This window comes from Equus przewalskii, chromosome 14 (assembly GCF_037783145.1).
Source record: "Equus przewalskii isolate Varuska chromosome 14, EquPr2, whole genome shotgun sequence".
Taxonomy (NCBI): Eukaryota; Metazoa; Chordata; class Mammalia; order Perissodactyla; family Equidae; genus Equus; species Equus przewalskii.
The window spans coordinates 88214903-88240659 of record NC_091844.1 but is presented as its reverse complement, the minus strand read 5'-3'; the positions used below and the strand labels follow the sequence as shown (position 1 = coordinate 88240659).

The 25757-nt window shown below is 53.8% G+C and overlaps 2 protein-coding genes and 1 long non-coding RNA gene across 5 annotated transcripts in view; 2 read left to right on the top strand and 1 right to left on the bottom strand.

Annotated features, from left to right (window-relative positions):
- The window catches only part of TRAPPC12 (trafficking protein particle complex subunit 12), an 88270-nt gene extending 84771 nt beyond the window's left edge, over nt 1-3499 (top strand). For both annotated transcript variants that reach the window (XM_008544583.2, XM_008544584.2), the window contains exons 10-12: nt 521-621; nt 1349-1436; nt 1668-3499. In XM_008544583.2, the coding sequence (XP_008542805.2) occupies nt 521-621; nt 1349-1436; nt 1668-1910 (432 nt within the window). In that variant the 3' untranslated portion in view covers nt 1911-3499. The remainder of the gene's footprint in view (nt 1-520; nt 622-1348; nt 1437-1667) is intronic.
- Nucleotides 3500-14679: 11180 nt separating this feature from the next.
- On the bottom strand, nt 14680-20546 carry ADI1 (acireductone dioxygenase 1). Of its 2 annotated transcripts, none has more exons than XM_070571785.1 (4): nt 20278-20546; nt 17885-18004; nt 17022-17201; nt 14680-15665 (listed from the first exon to the last, which is right to left on the bottom strand). In XM_070571785.1, the coding sequence occupies exons 1-4, from the start codon at nt 20395-20397 to the stop codon at nt 15546-15548; spliced, it is 540 nt and encodes a 179-aa protein (XP_070427886.1). In that variant the 5' UTR covers nt 20398-20546; the 3' UTR covers nt 14680-15545. The 2 variants fall into 2 exon arrangements, with proteins under 2 accessions (XP_070427886.1, XP_070427887.1); XM_070571786.1 differs by lacking the exon at nt 20278-20546 and adding an exon at nt 18773-18833.
- An 8-nt stretch (nt 20547-20554) lies between these two features.
- LOC139075474 (uncharacterized) lies at nt 20555-25088 on the top strand. Its single transcript, XR_011525842.1, has 2 exons — nt 20555-20838; nt 23530-25088. It is a non-coding gene; the product is annotated as an uncharacterized lncRNA (long non-coding RNA).
- The last annotated feature ends 669 nt before the right edge of the window (nt 25089-25757 follow it).

The window sequence follows — 25757 nt, the reverse complement described above, 5'->3', positions numbered from 1 at the left end:
CTTTTTTGGGGCCAGCCCCATGGCCGAGTGCTTAATAAGTTCACGTGCTCTGCTTTGGCAGCCGAGGGTTTCTCCGGTTCAGATCCTGGGCGCAGGCATGGCACCGCTCATCAGGCCATGCTGAGGTGGCGTCCCACATAGCAGAGCCAGAAGGACCTACAATTAGAATATGCAACTATGCATTGGGGGGCTTTGGGGAGAAGAAGAAAAAAAAAGGAAGATTGGCAATAGATGTTAGCTCAGGTGCCAATCTTTAAAAAAAAAACAAAACTTAAGACTTTTTAACATGGCATGTGTATTAACAACTTGTTTCTCACATATGATGTTGACATCCCACTATATCCTAAATGTGGCTCTTTTTTTACAAAAAGTAATGGTTAGTGAAATGGTTACCAAGGTTTGCCCCTGCCTGATCCGTAAATGTCTTATATCCTGACATGATACTAGGGAACTATATATGTAGATTTAATATTCCTTTTAATTCGTTACCTGAACTGACTAAACAATTTTGTCAAAGCAGATTGGAGACATAAAAACAGCTGAAAAGTATTTTCAAGACGTGGAGAAAGTAACACAGAAATTGGATGGACTACAGGGTAAAATAATGGTTTTAATGAACAGGTATATATTTTAAAATTGAATATTTTGTCCAGTTTCCCAAAAGAGTTTCAACTTCTCACTGTGAGTTCTAAAGCCCGCTGGAGAAAATGCTCCCCTTCACCCTTCCTCCTGTCCTGTCTCTCAGAGCTGACGCTGAATAAATCATAGACCCGAGAAGTATCCTGGCATTGTCTGGAATTGCAATCGTGTTCTTCTAGTCATAAAATCTGATTTTAACATTTTCCCCCTTGTTTTTCAAAGTACTGCTTATATGCCCCATTTTCAACATAAATTTGCATAGATGCTTACTGTCTCTGGTGCACCAGCCATTTTTAGGTCCTCTGTCTCGGTGCTCTGTGATTGGCCTGTGAGTAAAACGGTGCGGCACCGTGAGGCTCTGTGTGTGTCTGTTTATTACAGCGAAGCCCGCACCCAGACAGGAAGCATGGATGGAGCGGGTATCCGTTTTCATGGCAGGAAATCATTGTAGGTGCAGTTATGTCTAAATTAATACAAAGTAGACCTACTTAATTTGCTAGCCAGATGCATAATGAGGTTCAGTCCAGGGAAGTGTCGCCCGCTCCCTCTGGACAGCATGAGCACCAGACTGCGCAGAATTAAATGCTCGAGGAGCAAATGGCACCCATGCCATCTGGGTGGTTTGGGGGGCTGCCCTGTCAGTTTGGCTGGTACACATCAGCCCCTTGACTTTTCCCGGCTGACACTTTACATGTCGCTTACATTCCAGAGCTTTCCTTCACCTCGGTCAGAATAACTTTGCAGAAGCCCACAAGTTCTTCACAGAAATTTTGAAGATTGAACCAACAAATGCAGTGGTAAGCTTCCCAGCAGCTTCAGCTCACGCTGTGCCTCTCCCAGGCCACTGGCCTCAGGCCGTTGCAGGGGTGGTTGGGGGAGGTTTCCAGCCCGGCTCAGCCCCCAGGCCCAGAGCCAGGCCAGGGCACTTGGGGCCCAGAGCCAGGCCAGGGCACGCGGGGCCCAGGCCTGGCCCGGGAGCGGCAGCTGGGGCTGTCTGCCCAGTCCTGCGCGTGCGTCCCTCTCCCCAGGCCAACAACAACGCTGCGGTGTGCCTGCTGTACCTGGGCAGACTCAAGGACTCCCTGCGGCAGCTGGAGGCCATGGTGCAGCAGGACCCCAGGCACTACCTGCACGAGAGCGTGCTCTTCAACCTGACCACCATGTACGAGCTGGAGTCGTCCCGCAGCATGCAGAAGAAGCAGGGCCTGCTGGAGGCTGTGGCCGGCAGAGAAGGGGACAGCTTTAACACGCAGTGCCTCAAGCTGGCCTAGGCCACGCCTCGGGGCCCGGGCTCTTTGTGAACTGTGCGCATTGGAGCTGTATGTTAGTGTGACTGGCGGGCTCATAAAGCCTCTTCCACTGGTGTCTGAGAGCCTGTCCCCTTGACCGGAGCCCTGGCCGAGACCGCTGGATGCCCGCAGCTCCGCCGCCGTCTGTGGATGCCGCGTGTAAACGCCCCAGAACGGTGGCCACCGACGGGAGAGCCGCGTGACGGGTCGGGTCCCTTTCCCTTCCTCCTGGAAGCCACTCTGCTTCATTTATTAATTCTGAATATCCTCAGAAAAGCTGGAAAATGTGATATAAACCATCCCCACTATATGCCTGAATGTTCTAGAGGGTTTCCATACCAAACCTGGTTGCCATTCATCCCCTCATCCCCACATCCCCAAAAACGTCCATTTTATTCATCTGAATCTTTTGCAGCCGGTGCTGCACACCTCGGACAAGCGTGGTGACGGTGAAAGAATCTGTCATGTGCATCGCAGGCGGGGAGGCTGCATCCAGGGGAGTCGGCAGAGCAAAGGGGCGCTCCCTGCCCACGGGGGGGATGGGGGCGGGGGGCTGGTGCGTCTGCAGCGGCGCCCACGCTGTCTGTCTGCTCATGTCTGAGTGTCAGGACATTGCTGTAAGGTGTACAACGTCATTCCTGCTTTTAAAAAACCTAAAGTACCTGAAAATTTCTTCACTTTTCTAAAGATCTTTTGGCAAATGTCCTTTAAATAGCTAGCTCTCCTAAAACGTTCATTTTAAAGACTCTGATGTAAACATCTATTGCATAAAGCTAAGCGAAGCTATACTTCTATTCATTTTCATTTTTGTAATAAAGTAAAAACACAAACACAGCATCTACCTGACAGATAGTCTCAGCACATTTGTTGAAATTTAAATTACACATTAAAATAGGAGAAGATGAGATGACCAAAGAACTGCTAGATACCAAGGAGGTTTGAAAACCTTTCTCTTCAAGAAGAAAGAAAAATAAGAAACGTGTTTCAGAAGCCAAAATATCTGATGATGTCATTTGAATCCCTTCACCTTGAGGGTTTTCCTTCACATCTGGCTTCGGGGTGAGACAAGGCCCAGCCTCCAGCTGGAGCCTGGCAGAGGCCACGGGGGCGTCTCGTGGGGCCTGTCGTTTCCAGGTCAGTGGTTCAGAGCAGTCCCAGGTCAGCTGTGCATAAAAGCCGATAATACTGCACAGGTTCCCTCGAGACAGAAGCCAAGCAAATTAGAAACAGGACTCAAGGTTCCCCAGGAAATTGATACTTGCATCGCAGAATGCACTCTCCCTCCCCGACCTCCCTTCCCGATGACTGGCTCCTCCTGGAAGATGCCCCGCAGGTGGGCAGGCCGGGCACTGAACCCCCTGAACCGTGCCGTCCAGGCACCTGGGGCCTCTGCTCACAGGCACGGACCTGCCACCTCACTCCTCACTCGGGCACTTTTGCGAGTCCTTGAAGGTGGAAGAGGAAACACTGCTCCGAATGTCCGTAATGTCTGGGGAATAGTCGTAATTTAACTAGGTCACAGTTTTCCTTTATCTTAAAATTTAAAAAATTAAATGCATCCCTGAAATCTGTCTGAGTCGAGTAGAGTGAATGACTGACATTAAAGAGTTTATATTCCAGCCTGAGAAACGGAAAGCTCCTGAGAGCAGGGGGCCTGCTGTTCCATCAGTTGTTCTCACACAGTTGTTCCCGGCCAGCAGGCTCGGCATCTCCTGAATGCCTGGGAAATGCAGATTCTTGGCCCCACCCCAGACCCGCCGCATCAGACACTCCAGCTGGGCCTGCCGTCTGCGTGTCCTGTGGGGCCTGTGGGGCCCGTGATGCTCCAAGACTCACAGGAGAACCCGTGCTGGAGCCTGGGAGCTGCGGTCAGAGTCCACGGCCTTCAAGCCACCTCTCGCATGGCTGCCACCTTTCCTGTGTCCTCTCCAAGCTCGCTGCCTCGAGCCCTCTGCTGTGCCTCTCTCAAGGCTCAGTCAAATGTCGCTCCACCTGGGAGCTTTCCTTGAACCCCCCAGAAGGATGAGGGCACCTGTGGTCCTCGCTCCCCTTTTGCTTCCATTCAGGAACCCTCCAGGCTGCTCCCACTGCATAACCCTGCACAGCCCCCACTGCGGGGCTCTGGCTGAGACAGCCCTTGGCCTCCTCTAGTGCTCCTGTGGAAGCTTCTGGGCCCTCTGGGCAGACGCGCCTCCCAAGTGATGCCACCATGGTGTGCAGAGTCAGGGCTCAGCAGAGCTGCTGCACAGAGGGGGGCCCCAGATGGGCATGCAGCAGGGCACCTTGAGTGGCTCACAGGCATCTTACCCACAGGCCCAGGCCCCCAGGTAGTCCTCGTATCTCTGGCTCCAGGCACAGACAGACGGCACTTATGCCAAGAACGCCTCTGCCAGCAGCGACAGGAGAGAGGTTCCAGGATGCTGATGGTGACAGGTCCTCCTGTGACCAGGAACAGGCCCAATTCCAGGGATGGACAGGACCACGAACATCCTGCCTTGTATGGAACCTGGGTCAATGGGCCTTGGGCCACCAGGGTTCCTGGCCCCGGGAGCCAGGGCTGCTCGGGGTCAGACAGCCTGCCAGGGCCACCAGGATGACCTGGTCACAGAGCCACCAAACGTGGCTCTTCTGCAGGCGAGGAAGGCCAGTAACAGCCCAAGTTGAATGCCCCACCAGTTCAGAGGGAAGGGACCAAAGATGGATTTAATTCAACTTAAAAAAGAGAAGAATGGATGTTTCTTGCAGTCCAGAGACTGTGGCCCAGACTTGACCTCACTCAAGTGGTCACCTGCCGGCTGGCGTCTCTCCCAGGGCACGTCCTCTGTGCAGAACGCCACATGGTGTCTCATCTCCAGTGGGACCGAGCCTCCGCGGCAGCTCGGCGCCCTCTGCCGCCCACGCCCTCCAGTGCTTTCACGGAGTCGGTCTTGGGCAACACCCCTGAAATCAATGAGCGAGAACAAACACCGTGCAGACGGCGGGCCAACCCGGCAGGGGATGAGAGCACAACCACGCAGTTCTGGCCACGCACACACGAGGGGATTATAACATCCAAGAAAGTGGAGCTATTATTACTCTCCAGTGCATGAACTAAGAATGACAGGCTGTTTGTAACAGTTTGCATCTTAAAAAGCCATGATACCAATTTTCTTATCATTATTATTATACCACTGATAATAAAACTCACTTGCCCATAAAGGAGCAATCTTGTTCCCTCATTCTCCTGGATTGTTGCAGGAAAAGCAGCATCACGGATTTCTCAAACAGTGCATCTATTGCACAAATGCTGTTTCAGCATGCTCTCTGCATCTTACTAGGGAACACAAGTTCTGTTCAGATAAGAACGTTATGCGGGCAACTGAGTTTATAACCTGCAAACTGAGTGAGCCATTCAACAAGAGGCGCGAGTGCCCCCGAGAGGCAGGACCACCCCCAGAGAGATGGGAGCACCGCCCCAGAGGCAGGAGCCCCCTGAGAGGTGGGAGCACCCCCAGAAAGGTGGAAGCACTCCCCGGAGAGGCAGGAGCCCCCAAAGAGGCAGGAGCACCCCCAGAAAGGTGGGAGCACCCCCCCAAGAGTCAGGAGCCTCCCGAGAGGCAGGAGCCCCCTGAGAGGTGGGAGCCCTGCAAGAGGCGGGAGTGCCCCCCAAGAAGCAGGAGCAACCCCCCCGAGGCAGAAGCCCCCTGAAAGGCAGGAGCCCACTGAGAGGTGGGAGCACCCCGAGAGGCGGGAGCCCCCTGAGAGATGGGAGCCTCCCAAAAGGCAAGAGCGCCTGCACTGAGAAGGAAGCACAGCCCAGGTGGGTCCCTCTGCTCGTCTGCATCTTCCAGTCCTTCGAGGGCCACCTCCATGAGGTCCCAGCGGGTCACCCTCACAAGAAGCGGGAGAGCACACTGAACGCCCTCCACACAGCCCGATGTGGTGCACGACGCTCAGAAGCAAGCCACGAGCACAGGCCCCGCTCTGCTCCAGCCTTCTGGAAGAGCGGTCGGCAGATGTTTTGGACGAAGGGCCAGACAGTAAACGGCTCGGGCTTCGAGGGCCCTGTGCCATCTCCCGCACAGTCATCTTTGGTTTGTCTTTGTTTCCGCCACTCTTTAGGACCACAAGAACCACTTAAGTTTGCAGGTCCTTCACAAACAGGCCACGGTCCGTAGCGGGCCCGTGGGCTGCAGTTTGTGACCCGTGTTCTAGAACAACACCCGGCACACAGCAAATGTCCCCAAAATAGTTTATGCATGAATATCACATTCTCTCCAGTGTGACAACCACATGAAGGGGCTGAGAGGGTGGGGCCTGCATGTCATGGTCCTGTGGCCCTGCTTAAGCAACTGGGCTTCTCTGAGACTGCAGTGACCGTAACAGGGGTGCGCCAGCGCATGGCGAGCCCGCAGTGACCGTGGCAGGGGTGAGCAAGCATGCAGCGAACCCACAGTGACGGTGGCAGGGGTGAGCGGGCACGCAGGACCCCCAAGCCCACAGTGAAGACCAGGAGATTCCCCACGGAGCTCACTTGCACAGGCTAAGTGCTCACTGGGCAGGGGAGGGCCGCACGCTGCACTGTGAAGGTGCTGCCACACGGACCGGATCGCTTCCTCGAGGTATGGTGGGGGATGGCTTCTCCTTTGTATGCGCCTTCAGAATTGCTAGGGTTTTTGGGTTTTTTAAAACACAAGCATATATATTCATGTACCATGACCCTCACATGCACGTGTGCACACATGCGCACACATGCACAATTCACTCAAATGCATAGACCCATCCTTAGGACACAGCCCCAGGGGCATTCTCTCCCTCGGGCTGCACAGGACGGTGCCCAGCTCGGTCCCCACCCAGGAGATGCTTGCAGGAGGGGCCGTGAGGCGCAGAGGGGGCTGCAGCCCCGAGTTCTCCAGTGCCATCTGGTGGAGGGGTCCTTCACTCAGTGAGCGCCTCCTGGGCGGGTGCCCTGCTGAGTGCCTGGGTCACCCACTTATCCTCACAGCCACCCCTCGAGGCAGAGGCCGCCAGCATCTCACGCGACAGGTAAGGACCCATCGGTGGCGCCAAGAGCCAGGCCGACCTGTGCCCTGCGGCCCCAGTGTCTACACCACACCTCCCACCCGGCACCACCAGCCACAACCAAGCACCTGACGCCTGGCCTGCTCCAAGTGTGCCCTGAAGACTCTCTGAAACACTCATGAAAAGAAGAGCATCTCAATCAGTTTTATACTGATTACCTTCTAAAACGATCATACGTTGGATGTATTAGATTGAATAAGACATCCAAATTAAGATCACCTTTTAACTTTATCGCAGCTGCTAGAAAATTTTAAATTGCACATGTGGCTCCCATTGTATTGCCGTCGGACAGTGCTGAAGAAACAAACTCACGAAGAAAGAAATACGACGTTGTGACACGAAGTGATGGATCCTATTATGGGACCAGCGGGAGGCCGATTAACCAGAAGGAGAGGGCAGAGTGGAGGGGCCGGCTGAGGTGGCGAAGGGGATGTTTAAGGACAGGAGGCTTGTCCCCTGAGTGGAGACTCGGGAGGGAGGGCGCCAGGCGCTCGTGCTGAGAGGCCCACGGCTGTGAGCTCTGCGCACAGGCTCCTGCTTGGCTGGGGCTTCCTGCCTCATCTGTGGGGGACCGTCCCTTCTCTCCCCCGTGCTCTCACCAGCCCAGGAAAGAGGGTCTTCCTCCTCCGGGAGGTGGGGAGTGGCAAGGGTGGCTCCCCCACATCCCCTGAGGGGCCCAGGACTCAAGTGCTCACGCCTGTTCTCCCTCCGTCCTCGCCACACTGTTGGCCAGCAGACCCGACGTCTGTCCCCACAGCTGGTCCCAGGCCGAGACTCGGGCACGGGAGGGGAAGTTCACTCTGCCTGTGGCCAAGGCACGTCCTGGCCCAGCTCTCCAGTGACCAAGAGACCTCTGAGCCTCCCAAGCCAGTGACTCATGAGTAAAAGGAGGAGAACAGATCTGTTGTGAGACTCGAATGGGCTCACATCTGCCCAGGAGCAGCAAAGATGGACAGAAACCCAGGTCAGTTCCCTGCCACCCACCCCACCCTTCTGGAGAAGGGACTGTCTCTCTCCCAGTGACCGTGGGTCAGAGCGGCTGGGAACGGTGCGGGCTGCCGCCCAGGTCTGCTCTGAGGGGTCAGGCACTGTCCCCAGCAGGAGCCTCTTTCCCCACCTCCAACCCCACAGACAGCTACTCCAGACCAGCAAGGCGCTGGGCAAGTGCCGGCGGAGCCACGCGTCGCAGGGACCAGTGGGGGTGCGAGGAGGGAGAGGAAGCTTCGGTGGGGAAGACGACAGGACACACACGAGGGACGCACCTCGGGAGGCTTTGCTGACCGGGGCTGAGGAGACAGCATGGGGGCCCCCCCAGGGATGACCAACAGATGTCACGTGCGGCCACATGCAGCCCACACGGTGACAACCCAGCCAGCTGGTGCCAATGCAAGACGGGTCGGACTCCAGTCGGACCCTGGCGACCAGGTGGCGCCTTCAATTAAGGACTCTTTGGAAAGGACGAGACCGCACCCACCTGTGCGACGGGAGTCAGCAGAGGGGGAACAGCGACCAGGGGCAGAGAGGGTCCACGGCAGAGACACGTTCCTGGGGCAGAAGCCACAGAGCCAAGCGGCAGACGGGACGTGGCAGCAAGGAAGCGTCTGAGGGCCTGGCAGATGGGGATGCCACCCACCAAGATAACGACCCCAGGACACCAGGGAGTGGCAGGGCTGACACCGCGGACAGCCTCTGAGATGCGGACAGCCCGGAACGCTGACTGGAGCATCCTCTGCCATCTGCTTCCGCCCCTGTCCCCCCAGCACCACCTGGGAGACACCGGGCTTCGGGGAGGCCCCACAGGCCAGTCTGCTGCCCGCATCAGCTGGGTGGTCCTGGGTGGGAAGCGGAGCCCTTGAACCTCAGGATTGTTGTTTGAAGCATGGGAAACAAGACTGTGTTAGATTCCTGACGCTGCTGGAGCCAGTCACCAGACGGGGTGGCTAGAACAAGAGAAAGCTCTCCTCTCGCAGTTCAGGAGGCCAGAAGCCTGAGACCTGGGGGTCAGCAAGGCAGCCTTCCAGAAGCTCAGAGAGGGCAACGTCCCAGGCCCCTTTGGCATCAGGCCCCAGCAGCCCTAGGCTTGTGGCCGAATGCCTACAACCTGTCTCCCATGTCCTCTCCTCTGCTCATAAGGACACCAGGCCCTGCCCTGGGTGTTCTCAGAGATCCTTACCCCATCGCATGTGCATAGACCCCATTTCCAATAAGGCCGTGTCGGACGTTCCCGGCTGACACAAATGTTTGGCAATCACTACTCAACCCGCCATGCCCGCTGAGGCACATGCTTGTGAGGACTGAAGTAGATTTCTTCAATACTAGAAAACGGCCCTTTGTGCCTTCCACCTCTGGGCGCCTCACGGACACACTCTCACGGAGCTCCCCGCAGCCCTACTCGCTTCACAGGGAGGAAACTGAGGCACAGAGAGCCTGAGTGACCTTCCCAAGGCCACACAGCTCCGCAGGTGGCAGAAGTGGGGCTCACTGCCTCACAGCAGGGCCAGCATCTGTGTTCTCATGCACTCGGTGTTTTCATTCCTCCTGGTCTTCGCTGGGCTCCCTCCCTCCTCCACGCCCGCCCCCAGAAGCCCCTATGCAGGTGGAGGAGGCGATGCTGCCACAGGCGCCTCCTAACATCTCTGGAGAGTGTGACACCGGCGGCCCAGGCAGCTCAGAGCCACCAGTGTTGATGCCAAGATGGGTGGCCACTGGCCAGAAGCCCTGGCAGGACAGAACTCGGAGAGCACGCCTCTGTCCCTGGCACTGCCAGTGTCATCCCGTATCCTTGGTCCCCACCCCGTGTCCTCCTGTGGGGCAATCAATAACATCAGGTGCCACAGCGTCCCACTCACCAGAGAACCACAGCATTCATGAACGATGATGGAGCAGGCCAGAAAATACACAAGTACCAGGCAAGTCACACTGCTGTCACTGATCTGTCCTTCGCTGGGCTGTTGTATTGCTCCGACGAGATTCCATCTGGGTTTTCAAACGGGTGATTTTTTGGAAGAGTTTGTGCAAAATAAAGACAAGCATTTTTAACACAGAAAATAAAAGACATTAAAATACAAGGACAAAGGAAGGCAGAGGAGAGGGGCCCTGATGGAGGGCTCCCTTCCTTGGAAAAGCGCCCTCCTTCCAGAGCAGTCAGCCCACGCCCAGGGCAAGGTCACTGCGGGCACAGCCAGCCCCAGACCAGCGTCCTGGGTGGTATCCTCCTGCCGAGATGGCAGCCAATGCCCCGGCCCCCACCGCATTTAAGAGGACGCTTTGAAAGCCAGTAACTTCCTAAGGCAGAAAGCTGAGCACAGAACACAGAAATTCAGACAAGGGCGCTGGTTCCCAGGGAAGCTGAGCCTCACGTTCCCAAAGGACCAGGGCCGGGCTGCAGGCCGAGCCATGTGGGGCTCTGCAGACCCCTTCTCCCAGCGACAGCACGCACCCCCAGGTGCATCTTGTGCCCTGGCCCCCCCCCCCGCCCAGGCTCCTCCTCTGCCCTCCAACAGGCTGCCCTTCCCTCCTCCGGGCCCAGCCTGGTGGATGGGTAGGAGGAAAGGGTGGGAAGTTTCTAGCATCCTTATCCAGGGCCCGGGTGTGCACACTCATGCACACACACACCCCCATGAGAACATTTGTCAAAATGCAGATTTTGTCCACCTTTCCATCAGCAGGATCAAGGGCTCGATCAAGCGGCGGTGGGAGTGCTGCCTGCCAGATGAAAGCAAAGCCCGCTGCTCCCGCTTCCGCCAAAGAGCCCGAGCCAGCCCCCAGAGCCCAGCAGCAGCCCGCACCCAGCAAGGCGGGGGGCCTGGAGGCAAGTGGGAGGCGCAGAGGCCTGAGGCTGGTGTTCCTGACCCACAGACTGACCTCAGATTCCAGTTTCTAAGGGGAGCTCTTAACTTCTGCTGCCCGTGTGCTGTGAACGGATGCCCCACATCCACACGGCGAGGCCCTGGTCCCTGGTGGGACGGCACGGGAGGTGGGGCCTTCGGGAGCAGGGGTTAGATGAGGTTGTGAGCGTGGGGCCCCATGACAGGGTCAGTGCCCTGATAAGAGAGACGCCAGAGCCCGCTCTCCCTCCGTCACATGAGGACACAGTGAGGCGGCCGTCTGCAAGCCCGGAGGAGGGTCCTCACCAGAACCCGACCCTGCTGGTGCCCTGACCTTGGACTTCCAGCCTCCAGAACGGTGAGAAATCAAGGCCTGCCATGTGGGTGCAGTCTGGGATTCTGCTACGGCAGCCGGGCCGACTGAGATGCAGGGGACTGGCCCGGGCCAAGATGGCTCCTGAGGGGCAGAGGACGGAGTGAACTTCAGGAGCAGCTGCTGCTTCCTACAATACAGACCACCGGTGGCAAGGCTACGTTACCATCAGTTCCAACTGGGAGCTGCGACCCCCAGATTAAGCAGGTGACCCTGACCTGGCCCTTCCTGCCAACCGCCCTAGAGACAGCTAGCCACAGGCCTCTCCTGCTCCGAGGGCATCAGGAGGCCCCGTGTGCCAGGGGGACACCCAGTAGACGGCTCTGCTCGTCTGAGCCGGACTGTCTCACGCCCCCACTCTAGACCGTCCACGAGCTGTCATCCCCAGGGCTTGTGAGGAGAGACTGTAAAACCTGGAGTCGTGGGACCCCACAAAGCCCATGGCAGGGCGGTTCCTTCCCCTGGAGATGAAGCTCAGGCCTTCCCTAACCCATCAATCCAGAAGTCACACTGTGGCTGCTGGCCTTCCTTCCGACCGGCAAGACTCCTGCGCACGTGGCACACAGCCGTGGGGACACTACCAGGTCCCCACAGGGACAGCAGACCAGGCACCACGGTCACCCCTCCTCTGAGGCTCAGGGTTGGCCCCTCGCAGCCACAACTGCTCCGTGTGACCATGTCACCCTCATCAGAGCTTCCAACCCAGGTGGAGTCACACAGAACCCTCCCCAGGAAGCTCGGGGACCAGAGCTGGGCAGAGAAGTGGCCCATCCCGGGCCGTGGGGTGTGGGAAGGCAGGCTTGCATCCCCACCCTGAGGAGACATCTTGTCCATAACAGAGAACATGCCCAGCTCGAGAGAGAGGCAGGGCCAGGAAGCAGAGGGTGACACTGTGCCTGTCCCCTAGATGCACTCGTGCACGTCCTATCACCTCATGTGCCCCTGGCAGAGGCTCCTTCACATTGGGTTTCTGTCACTTCCAACGAAAAGCCCCAATTAAGACAAGAGCAGAGGCCACGGCATGACCACTTACAGCACAGAATCAAGATCCTGGGACAGGACGGGACCTCCACTGGCCTGGGGCAAGCCTGGCGAGGTGCAGGAGTCAGCCATCGCGTCAGCACACCACTGTTTCCAGCCCATCCTCACCCCAGCACCAGCCTGCGCACCACAAGCCAGTGCTGCAGGGCACAGCCCATCCTCAGGGTGCCCACAGCCTGGGGGACAAGAGTGTTCACTTCCCCCGTGATACCACCCGCCTCGACCTGCTGCCCCCGAGTCCGACGCATGGTGCTGCCCTCACGGAAGCAGTTCTGTTCCATCTCGCATCTCCATAGGTCGGATTCTCTCGCTTCTGTTTCTCAAAATAGTTGATCTGCTAATAGTACCTTTTTTTTGGAGCGGGGGGACCACTGTTGTTACGGATTTACACTTTACATTATCAATGCTGTGTAACAGAATCACTCCAAATGTTAGTGATATTTTACAGCAATAACAATAAGGTAATAAATTTACCATCCCCTACAGTCTCTGAGAGTCGGGAATCTGGAAGTGTTTAGCTGGGTGGCGCTGGGTCCCTCGTGAGGTGCAGTCAAGATGTCGGCTGGGGCTGCGTCATCTGAGGGCTCGACAGGGGCTGGGGCCAGAGGGGCTGCCTCCTGGGCAGCGCCCTCACACCTGGCAAGGTAGTGGCTGCTGGAGTGACCTCATGGCATGGCAGCTGGCCTCCCCGAGTGATCCAAGAGAGACCGGGTGACAGCTGTCCCACAGGGTCACTTCTGCCACATCTTACCCATCAGAAATCAGTCACAAAGTCCAGCCCACACTCAAGGAAGAACTGGGCTCCATCTTTGGTGGGAACATTGTTGAAGAACTTATAGACATATTTTTAAGACCACTACACTTAACTTTTAAAAATATCTTTGTCATTTCCCTAGATTCGGGGCAATGGGGAGATAGAACCAAGTGTTCGTCACCCTGATCCAATTTCCTATCGTGTGCTCATCTTAACGTTGTTTTCAGGAGGCAGAGACTCCCAAGTTCTTCAGGAAATTGCTCCCAATATCTGTCAGATGCTTTCAACAAAATGCAGAAAGTTACAGTGTCCCCTCGGGAGAACTCTGGACCCCAGATAGGTTTTTCTTATCGCTTTTATCTTTACAAAGATAAAAGTAGCTCGACTTCGCCTTCCCGCCCCACCACCAGTACTTAGCCTCGAGCAGAGCACAGGACCGTGGGATGCGTGGAGAACTAGGAAGTGTCATCTTCATCATCAGGGGATGAGGAAGGGAAGCTGGGGAGGTTAGTGGAGGCGGTCTCACTGGCTGTGCTAGCAGGTGGGCTGGCCTGTGCATTACCTAGAAGGTTCCCAGAGAGCCCCGACCCCTGACCCAGGAAGCGACTGGAGACTGCAGCCTTCATTTGGGATTTAGGAAGAACATGCAGTTAATCACATGTGCGATTCAGCACACGCACACACCCCTCACATCCAAGGCCACCGGCTTCAGGCCGTCCCCTGGAGCCAGGGGCTCAGTTCTCCTTTATGCCAGGGGAACGGGGCAGGGAGGCAGCAGCAGGACGCAGGCACACAGCACCCCAGCAGCCGGGCAGAGGAGGCTGGGGGCTGACGAGCAGCTTGGGAAATCTGAGTGAAATCCTGAGACGGAGTCAACTCCAACAGGGCCACATGCTAACTTGTCTTGCACTGACTGCTAGTTTGTTCCTGTCACGTTCCAAAAGGAGGAATTACTTGGCTCTGTTTCACAACATCCTGTAATTCTCCAGTTCATTGCGTACCTCAGAAAACTATCTGAGGTTTCTAAAAGTTTTTGCATGATACACTTTCCAAAAGAAAACAGCTTTTAAAAAAATGACTTTTGAATTTAACATTCAGAGTCTGTATGACTAAAGCCAGATGTGTCAGTCACTCCCCCACCCAGCCAGCCAGGCACTGGGAAGGGTGCAGGACCCTCACCCCGGTGAACAATAGAATCCCTAGGCCCAGCCCCTCCCGCCTCCCACATGTCCATCAGTGGTGAAATGCTTTGATCCTGTCCAATTTCCTCATTCTGAGCCTCCAGGACAGAGGCCCTGCTGGCTGCAGACCCGGAGCCCAGTCTAGTCGTCAAAGCTGTGCTGTAAAAATGAAAGGTGTGAAGCTGCAAACTTCACTGTGTGATTAGGGAAACCCCATGGACACAAGTGGATTACCAACTCAGGAGAGGGGGACGACGCTTTGAAGTGACCACACCATCCATGGGAGGGACAGGCGGGGACTGTCCAAGGAACCCCAAGTGGCCCTCTACCCCACATCTGTCCTCCTCAGCCTCGGTCGGGGGCAGAAGGTGGTACATGGTGGAGAGAGCCCGGTGTCCCCGTCATTATCATCGTGCGGTCTGCACACACGTCAATCCTACAAACCCTCACAGTTTACCGAAACGCTGAAGGCTTGTGTTCCCTCTGCCCCGACCAACGCAGAGGCGATGAAAGGTTAACTTTAACATGGAGGTTTTAATCCAGTTTAAAGAGTACTTCACACAACCCGCCCTTCTAAAACATGAGGTTGATTTGGGGTTTTTCTATGATTCTAACAAATTAGGTATAATCATCTCTCAGAATTGAGTAAAAAAATAACATCCTAGTTTTCTTGTTAAAATTCAAAAGCTTGATTGTAAAAGATTTATAGTAGGTGACGTTAACCTAGAAATCTCACACTGAACAAACACTAACGCAGATGAAACGAACCATCTACACCTACGACCACGGAGACTCTACACGGAGCGCTTCACCGAACGCCGCAGCCCTCGACACACGGTGACCTCCAGCCACGAGCAGGATTAAGGCAGTTCCTCCCCTGGGAACAAGAAAGTGGGGGGAGCAACTGTGAGCGTCCCCGACACGAGGGCTTGTCCCCCAGCACTCTTCGTCTGGGGTGCTGGGACAAAGGTGTCTCCACCTGTCAGTCAGCTACCATCACACCTTCTCCTCAGGCAGGCGGGGCGTCGACTGAAAGCTGCCTAGAGTGGAAGCGCCAGGTCCAGGTCGGGCAGCTGAGGGCTGCGTGGAGGAGGTGGGACTCATTCGGGTTACTGTTGATGCGTGCGCTAACACAGGGCTACCGAACCACTCATCTCAAACTAGAGAAAAGGCATGTGATTCGTTCACATTTCCACAGTTGCTTCTACGTAAAAATCAGTTTTATAGCTCCTTTCATTAAAACATATTCTGATCAAATAATCTCACAAAGGAAAGCTCACCTAGCCTCAAGTCTAACAGAAAGGAAGGAGGAAACGATAGATTTTCCGCTGTCGTCACGTCCAGGACCGCCACAAGGGGCGCCAGGCCGCAAGTGGCGCCCTAGGCTGACTGCGCCAAAAACTTCACGTACTGGCCTCGGGCCTCGAAGTGGTCAGCCGGCCGGTTATACGCCGTCCACACCGGTTCTCCCACAAACAGCCGCATGGCCTTGACGTAGTTCTGCAAAACACACAAACACACCCAGCACCGCGTTAAACCAGCTGTCGAGACAGCCTCCCATGCTGTTTCATTCCTGTGTCTTAACACTTTAGTCACGTTTCATCCTCCGGAAGAACGTCAGCACCGGGAGCTCTGGCCAAGCTGAGAAGCCGGTGCCCAGGCAGCAAGAGTGTGGCCGCGGGCGTGGGCGCTGCGCTCTCCACGAACGCATCCCTGTGCGCCGACCCCGCCAGCCCACTCAGCCACCCCTTCCCGCATCCCCAGTACCATCTTCCTAAGCGTTCGCAGGGCCCTCGTGCTGATGACAAGGGAGGACAGCCTGGCATCGTGCTTCAGAATCAAAAATACTCATGCCTTTTAATCCAGTTTTCACTTTAGGAATTTATCCAACAGATAAACTCACTTAAGTGCAAAATGATAAATGCATAAGGTTATTCATTACAGCACCGTTTACAATAGCAAAGAACTGGAAACAATTCATAAACCCATCATAAGGGATCGTGCATTCGATGGACTAAATTCATGGTTAGATAATTAGGGAGCACCCAAGCATGGATGCCACACAGCTGTAAATAAGGGATGAGGCCCCACATACTGATCTGAAGCCATCCCCAAAGCATCGCGAGTGGAAAAAGGGAAACGCAGAACCATGAGCATCCTGTGTAAAAGGACAAAGAATTCTGATCCTCTTTCGCCTGAATATGGAGGACACCTCTCTAAAAAGATTTTTAAAGACATAATGCTGGTTACTTTCAGGGAGAGAACAGCAGGGCCGGAGCACAGGGGTGGGAGGGAGGTTTTCACTGCACACCCTTCCAAATGTCTGAATTTTAAGTCGCCTGCCTTTATTTTCCATTCAAAAGTTATTCTTAAATCTCAGGTTTAGTCCAAATCACATCCAGAGAACCTAAGAACTATCTCATTGCTGTTGTTTCCCAATCTCAATGACTGTATTGCACGACTGTTAAGTTCCAAAACTGAAATGCTGTTAAAAAGGACAACGTAACAAGGGGCGTCCCGAAGCTGCAGGCCTAGGATTAGTAACAATGCGCTCTCCACGAGACGGGCGGGACCGCTTCCTGCTGACCCGCTCCGCCTCGACCTGACCACGGCTGCGTGTACCGACATGTGCCACTGTCCGCCAGGAACCAAGGCGGAGCTGGCCAAGAACAAGGTGGACACAGGAGCCCCAGCTCTCAGCCTCCAGCTGGACCTCTCCCGGGAGCAAAGGCGCAGGAGCCGCGAGCCGCGGCTGCGTGTGCTCAGAGGCACTCGGCCTCACGCAGCAGAGCAGGCAGTGTCACAAGTCTCCGACATCCGTGCACAGACCAGCCTCAAAGATAAACACGACTCTACCTTCTCATCCAGCGTGAAGCGGTGATAAATGCCTGCAGGCAGAGTTATCAGGTCTCCTTTCTCCATGAAAATCCGGATCCACTTGTCCTCTTTATCTCTGACATCAAAGTAGCCGCTGCCCTCCAGGATGTAGCGGACCTCATCGTCCAGGTGCAAGTGCTCCTCGTAGAAGATCTTAATCTAGCACAGAAGGGACATTCTCTACGTCTACTGGAGACCATCGCGCACACGAGCACAGACCCAACCACTGGCCCACGCCTCCAAAGACCAGGACTGAGGTGGACGGAAATTCTCTCCATAGAAAGAAGTATTATAAGGATAAGGGGGCAGGAGCTAGAATATTTTATGAAAACTACCAACAAACTAGCAGTAAAAGAATTAAGACTTACACAGCACTTACCATGTCCCAGGCAAGATGCTAAATAGTTTACATATAATAACTTACATAGGTGCTATCTGTCATCCCCAGTGACATGAGGGAATGGTGGCACAGAGAGGCTAGGACCCTGGCCCAACATCACACAGCTTGGATGTGTAGAGTCGAGTCACCCACACAGACATCCTGGCTCCTGGCAGTCATGCTGATCACACACACACATGCAGTCACGCTGATCACACTGGCAGGTTAGAAGCCACATGAAAATCTGAGGAAGGCAGGCCCCGTCTCAATAAACGAACACTTTCCATCTGTTCAAATCTACTTCTGCCTTTATCCTCCTAATGTTTAATAATAAAAATATTCAAACATGCATTACTCTGATACAAAACCCAAACGAAGACATAAAAGAAAAAAGAAAGAAAAGTGTGTTTATTAGAAGTGAACATAATGACTCTCCTTTTCAAATAATTTAGAGTTCCCTTACCTTTTCTTCATAATTTGGCAGTTTATCTTTGCATATGGTTATGATATCCATCCAGGAGTAGTTTCTCTCTTTTCGGATCTTTTCTAATTCTGGATCATTCTCATACTTGTCGGCATCCAGCTAAAAGTGTTTACACAACAAAAGGAGGTCACACCAATGCAAGGAGACGAAACATCCTCTTTCTGGATCTCCAGGATGATGATACTTCTAAATTCTCACCTTCTTCCCCTCCCCATTCCCCTCCCCTCCTTCCCTGTTTCTCTCAATGGTTTTCCCTTTCTCCATAACAGCTAAAAATAACAACGGTGTATTTAATTCCTGCTCCCATCTTTCCAGCAGGCCTTTCTGGGGGATTCTAGTTCACATTTCTAGTCCCACCACCATGAGCCTAGGCGCAGCCCTCATCGCCTCCAGCCCATGCAGGGTGCACTCTCTCCACCGTGTCCCGCTCCTCCATCACCAGTCCACCCCCTGGGGTCTAACCAATCTCTCTATGGCGTCTCCTCAGTCAGCTCATTTCCAGGCCCTCAGACCTACAAACACAACGCAAGTTCTTTATGCTGGGAGAAGCAGCTTCCATTGTCTGACTTCAGGGGCCTTTCCGACTCCTCTGTCCCTATTTCCTGTTTCAAAAAAAAATCTACATTCTAAAGCAAACAGGACCATTTGCTACTCTTCACAAATACTTCATGCTCCACATCCCCACGCCCTTGGCCTTGACAGCTTCCTCCGCCTAGAAAGCCCTTTCACCACTGTCATTCATCACAATCCTATCTATTGTTTAAGGTCTAATTTTAATGTCACCTCTTCGGGAAGCACTCCCCTAGGGCCCCCGCCAGAGTTAATCTGAACTCCTACTTCAAACTATCAGCAATGAACTTGGCGTACTTTGCCTTCTGTTGCAATAAAATGCATCTTATCACAATGGCTGAACAGCAAACTCCAGGATATCTCAAAGTACTAGTCATCGATCCATTATTTCTACAAAGACTCCCCAAATTAGCAAATCCACCGCCACATGACATGCACACGGCTGCTCCACAGCACAACAATCGACTTCAGATTGAGCATGTGTGTAGAAGGGCCAGCTCTCCCTCTCCAGGCCACCGCACCAAGAGCGCACACGCAAAGTGCGGCACCTGCTCCCACTGGTCAAGAATGGGTATTATCAAGACGGCACAGACAAATACACAGGACACCAAAACCAGAGAGTAAACAGTTTTATTTTGACAGCCCTCAACTCACCATCCAGAGGGGAACTAGAAGGCAGAAGTGGGTCTGACTCTATGGAATAACAGAAGATGCCTTTCAAAACGTCTTATTTTATCCTTTGGATCATTCAGAAGCTGCCCAGCACGTCACTCTTGCTCTTAAACTGTCAGGTACACAATGGAAGCCCCGCAGTGCAGTCACTTGACCCTTCTGATTGTCTGGATTGCAAATAAATTATTTTATCATAAAACAAAACTTATTTGCCTCTCATGATAGACATTATTTACCACTTGACTGCTTCGAGGACGGTAAGTTCCAGTAGGTTGGGTTAAATCTTAGCCCAAGAAAAGATATATACTATGTAAGGATTAACAGGCACACGAAATGAAACTCGTGTTTCCCTCAGAGAAGTCCTTGCGACGCCAAGAAGCCTAGACTGGCGACCTCCACTCCCAGTGCACAGGGGCCGTCACCTCCGGTCTCAGAAGGACCAGGTCATCCAGGGACCCGTCGCTGGCCCTCGCTCTGATCCCCTCCCGGGGGACCGCGGGGCTGCGGAGTCCGCCGAGCGTGTATCCCTCGCTCCGGGCGGGCTGGGCACCCACGTGGGCACCCACGCCTCACCAGGCTCGGAGGGAGTGCACGCGGCCCCGCGCTCGCCAGAAGGTGGGTGCACCGCACAAGGGCCCTGGAGGGACCCTAAACCCTCCTGCCGCGCCCCGTGTGGGCCCCTAACTCAGCCGCGTCCTTCCCGCACGCCCCGGCCGAGCCGGACCCCACCGGTCCCAACACGGCCCCGGCCTAGAACTGCGGCAGCAACGGACCCGCCAGCTCCGACACCCTCTCCAGACTCCGCACCCCGGCCACCCGGCCCCGCGACTGAGCATGCGCACCAGGCCCCGGCCCCGACCTTCTGGCCCCGCGGCCGAGCCTGCGCACCGCGCCCCGGCCCCGACCACCCAGCCCCTCAGCCGAGCATGCGCAGCGCGCTCAGACGGCCGAGAGCCGAGCATGCGCAGCGCCCTCAGACCGCCGAGAGCCGAGCGTGCGCGGCGCGCCCCGGCCCCGCCACGGCCGCTGGACCCCGCTAGCCGTGGCTTGGGGTGTGCGCGGGAGCTCGGGGGACCTGAGGGGCGACGTCTCCCGCCCGCCCACCCCGGGCGCGCCCCGTCCCCGCGTACCTTCCAGTAATAGACCCCGAGCCGGCGCAGCTGCTCCAGGCCGACCGGGCGGTCGGGCTCCGCGCGGTGGGGCCGCCGCGGGTCGTCGTCGGCCTCGTCCATGTACCAGGCCTGCACCATGGTCGGGCCGGCGCCGCGAGCCCCGGGTGCACCCTGCCTGTCTTCGGACCGCACTGGTGCCGCCCGGCCCGCGCCCCGACCTCGGTCCGCCCCGCCCACCGGCCGGCGGGCGGTGGGCGGGGCGGGCCTTTCTCCGGACCCCGCGGGAGGGGCACGTGCCCGGGCGCGCGCGGTCCCTGGCCCGAAGGCCCCGAGCGGGACGGGCTGCGCTTCCCCTGCGGCGCGGGGCGGGCTGGACGGCAGGTGCCGAGGCTCCGGGCCTGGTCCCCGGGGCTGGTCGCCGCTCCGCTCGGGGCGGCTCGGCGCGCTGGCCTGGGGATGCTCCAGAGGCTGGACCACAGCGGGCCAAGGACCGTCTGTTCCCGTCACTCCGTGGCGGGACGCCGTTTATCGTTCATGAGACGAAGCGGGAATCTGGACGGGGGTGTTGCCCTGTCCTAGGTAAACGGGGGCGGCCCGAGTCTTCGCTAAGTCATAAGGGGAAGAGGCGTCTCTGCAGAACACAGGGTGGGGGCATGCTTGGCGTCACCGCACGGGTGCACGGGGCCAGGTGAAATGACCACCACACGACTGCCTCATGGTTGGCGCCACAGTCTCCTTGGACGTGCAAAACAGTCTTGTGAAACGAACAATTTATATCGAGAATAAACAATTTATATTTTACAGGAAAGAAAGCAAATTCCAGGGGAGAAAAGGTGATTTTAGTAAACTCCTGCAGGCGATATGGGGCACAGCTGTGGCTGGAAGCCAGCTCAAATCACCACAGAGAACCCAGGTCTCCCCCAGGGTGGTGGCGCTCCTCCTGTGCATTCCCCCGATTTTTGCAGCATCAACAGTGTAGCACTGCCCTGTGGTTTCACATCGCCTCCTTTCCCCTTTTCATCCCATCTCCCTTCCCCACATAGCAGTGTGTGACGTCCTAGGATAAAACAAGCTTCCGTTTCCCACTCCTTGAATTTCTAACCAGTTTAGCTCATAAGAAAGAAATTTTAAAAATACAGCTGCTTAATCATCCAGGTTTATCTTTTCAAAGCAATCAGCCAAAAAAGATCAGATTTTCTCAGAGATTCACCTGTCTCTCTAACAGAGAATCTAGTAACTGGAAAACCAACAGGATTTAAACTAGATTGTTTCAAGATGGCACAACTCCGAAGCATAGAGTCGACTCTGGAACTTCCAGAAACACCGTACAGAAAGCACACACATTTCATTTCTGTGCTCTTGCTCCAATCACTCTGCAAGTACTGTACCCACATCCTCCTTAGACAGACTGCCTCTCCAACTCTACTTGACCAGTTACTGCCCATCCTTCAAGATTCCCCCTGAGACTGTTGCCCATTTTTCTGCTGTGCTTTATGACAAAGCTTAGGGAAGAGTTGTCTCCACTGGCCGTCTCTCACCTCACGTGCTCTCCTTACCCCCCACCCTCCAGTAAAGCTTCTGTTCTCACTGCTCTAACAAGGTACCCAAGACCTCTGTGTTGCCAGATGCAGCCCTGTGTGTCTGTTCTTCTCAGCAAGTTCATCATACTTGCCGCTCCCTTCTTGGAACATTTTTCTTATTTTCCTCCACCTCACTCATTACTGTCTCCCACTTCTGACTCATCTCCTGGGTACGACCGTTTTATTGTGGAGTGTCCCCATGCTCTCTCCCTGTCCTATTCTCTGTCCACACACACTCTAGGTGACCTTGTGTAGTCCACGATACTCTGATGACTCCCACATCTGTATCTCTAGCCTGGACCTCTTTCCAGAGCCTGACTTGGGTATCTAACTTGGCATTGCCACATACATGGCTAATAAGAATCTCAAACCTAACTCGGCCGAAACAGAACTCTTGACGCAGACCTGTTCCTCCCTGGCCTTTCCCAACTCGGTGAGCAGCAGCACCAAGCACCCGGTGCCTTCATCCAAAGTCCAGGGGTTTTCTATGCCCTCTCCCTCACCCTCAGCACTCAATCAAACCTCTCAGCAAGTCCTGTTGCTCTGACCTTCAAAACACATCGCAGATCCGCTCACTTCCCTCCGTCCCAGCTCTTTCTGCCATTTTTCTTGCTTGATGGAATTGAGTACTGAAATTGAACCCCTGCTTTCTCTTTTGGGCCATGCAATCCATTCTGTGCAGAGCATATGTTTAAAAATACAAACCAGATCATGTCACTTCTCTGCCTTAACCTTCTTTTCCTAACTCTGTCTGGCTCCAAGCCCTGTGTAATCTGACTCCTGACCACCTCTCCAGCCCCTCTCCCTCCTGCCTTGTTCTCTGCCCTCCACACACTGGCCTCTTAGTGTCCGAATCTCACAATCTTCCTTGCCCCAGGGCCTTTGCCCATGCGGTTTTTCCGCCTTCCTTCCTATGCTCTTCCTTCCTCCAGAGCACTTTTCTCCTATGCCTATTCCATTTTCAGCTTGAATATCCCTTCCTCAGCGGGGCCTTCTCTGACGGTGCCTGCACAGCTGGGGAGGTTTCCATTAGACCCCATCATGGTCCTGGTTTGTAATGATTCATTTGGCTCATGTCTGCCTCTGCATAGGACTGTCAGCCCTATGTTTCCAGTACTTGCTGAATGAATGAATTCGTATTGCCAAGGACTCTGCATCTTGGGGTCAGAGAGTATGTCTTATTAGTCTTCCAATGCCTGGTGCCTGGTACATCATAGACAATAAAAAAAAGTTTGCCAAATGAAAATGGAAATGGAAGGGATGTGGTGAGAAACACTCCAAATAGTCTTCACAGCGTTACTCTAACTGCCTCCTAACCCAAATCAATGCTACTTCTGTCGTTCGCTAGAAAATGATAAGAGCGCTATGTGCTGGGTAATACTACGACGGCTTCACGTACATGGTTCCCTTGCCCTCACCAGCACCTGGTGAGGTAGGCACTACTTATCACTCACGTTTTAAAGACGAAACAACTGAGGCACAGACAGCTTAAGGCCAGGAATGGCGCTCAGGGAGTCTAGCCCATAACTGCTAAAATACAGCGCAGGAGGCGACGGTGCTTGTCTCACTCAGCCGGGGAGTTACTGCCTCTTGCAGGGGAAGATGCCTCCAACTCCCCTGGCCGCAGCAGCGCAGTCACTGGCACCATTCATCCATCTCAAGCAGATTTCTTTTTTTTTTTTTGTATTAGCAGGGAGGAAGGGAGCTGTTTCATGTCGTAAACAACATTCTTTGGAAACGGAAGACAATTGGGAGGCCCTGAAGAATTGCCAAGTTGCCCGGCCCTTGCTGCCAGGACCAGTCCAAGCAAGCTGAGTTGGATGGCAACAGCACCCATGATTTTCATATGACCACTGCTGGCCCACGGGATTCCTCCTTTGAAAAGGCATCTTTGGCCTTGAACTACTTCTTCCAGAAGAACAGTCAGCAGCAGCCCCAAAAATATGTTTCATGACCAGAATTTATCACCCTAATGTAGGCAACTTAGGAAGAATCTGATTAGATGTTTTGAAAGACAGACAGAGCCCCTCACTGCAGACCTGCCTGCACAAACCGTTATCCATCCAGGCTCTGTGACGTGCTCCCAACCCAGGGGTCCACTGCCAAACCATGAGGGGATACGGCAAAGCAGTGGAAGACCAGGGAACCGGAGCTGTTGAAACACAGAGGACGTGGACAAGCAGACTTCCTCTGTGAAGGGCCAGACAGTAAGTCTCTAAGCTTTGAGGCCAAGAAGCAAAATCAAGGATGATACACAGACCTTCAATAACAAGCTTTTTTTTCTTTTTTTTGGTGAGGAAGGTTGGCCCTGAGCTCACATCTGTACCCATTTTCCTCTATTTTATATGTGGGACACCACCACAACATGGCTTGATGAGCAGTGCATAGGTCTGTATCTGGGATCTGAAACTGCAACCCCAGGCTGGCAAAGTGGAGTGCACAAACTTAACCACTACAGCACTGGGCCAGCCCACATAGTTTGTCTTTTGAAAACAGGATACAAAAATCATGAGGGAGTATACAACTCCAAGAACAATATGTTGATAATAATTCTGTTACTACTAATAATAATGAATGGCATTTGTTGAGTCCTTATTATGAGCTAAGGTCTTTCATTCATGATCTCTTTTAGTGAGAATGAAAAAAATCCACTCTGGACACAAGGATGTTTTCTGAGTCCCAGCAGTCCGAGGCTGTCCAGACTGGGCGAGTTAGTTCTAAAGTTCATTCCTAGTTGTTTTGAAAGAAAAGGAGATCAAAGAATAAGCTGAAGCTCAGTGAGCCTCACCACTGAGGTCAGTACTTGCCAGCACTGTACAATGTGCCTGCCCACCATGTGCCCGCGCTCACTCATGTGCCCGCTCCCGGTGTCCCCGCTCCTGGAGGTCCTGTGCTGGACCAAGGGGTGAGCTCATGAAACAGACAGACTGTCTTGGTCTTTCAGCTCCCCCTTAGCCCACGGGCTTAAAACAGCTCCACTCATAACCCTCACTCAGGGCTTTATCTTCTACTTCAGCGGGTCTCAAACTTTCTAGTGGTCCTTAAAAATGTGGGGTACCCCAAGGGGCTTCTGCTTATATGAATTCTATCTATTGATATCTCCATTTTGGAAATTGGAAATGAGAAAAAAAATTATAAGTATTTAGGTGTTAATTCATCTAAACATAACAATGATAACCAATTACATATTAACAAATAACATTTTATGATAAAATCGTATTTTACAAATAAAAAATAATGAGAAGAGTGGCATTTACTACATTTTTCTGAACCTCTTTACTGTCTGGCTTAATAGAAGAAAGGGGATTCTCATATCTGCTTCTGCCTCTAATGTCTTGACACGTTATTTTGGTCAAATTACATGAAGAAAATCCAGCCTCACACAAATTTGTAGTTGGAAAAGGGAGGAATATTTTAATAGCCTTCCAGATAGCTGAAGACATTCATCTTTGACACGACAGCAAAGTTCAACAAGTGGTAGGTTCTTCAAAGTTGGTTGCAATGTGGGATCTGACAACCCTATCGATGATTTCATACTCTGTCACGTCGCTCTGTCTTGGACTCTCGGTACATATTTCATGATAGCTGGCGTTCGACGTTTTGAAAATATTGATTCACTAAGTTATGCATATTTTCCAAATGTTAACACATTTTGTTATACAATACGAAAAAGTAACATTTTTTAATCTCCACCAGTCTCATCAGAAAAGCCTAGACATTGGAAAGCTGTCGAGCTCACAGGACAGATACAAATTTTACAAAATTCAAATTTCCTTTTGAAAGCTTGGTGATCATTGGTGATAAATATTGTGGGTTGTTTTCTTAAAAGACAGGCTCACTTAGTTCATTTTCGAGCAAATGTCTGCCAAACACCCCAGTTGGAATAACCATGGTTATTTGGCAGCTCGTTCAGCTTGC

Coding starts and splice junctions, on each gene's coding strand:
- ADI1 (XM_070571785.1), bottom strand. CDS start 20,397: ATGGTGCAGGCCTGGTACATGGACGAGGCCGACGACGACCCGCGGCGG. Junction 18,005..20,277: donor TCGGGGTCTATTACTGGAAG/GTACGCGGGGAC, acceptor AAACACTTTTAG/CTGGATGCCGACAAGTATGA. Junction 17,202..17,884: donor TGCCAAATTATGAAGAAAAG/GTAAGGGAACTC, acceptor CTTCTGTGCTAG/ATTAAGATCTTCTACGAGGA.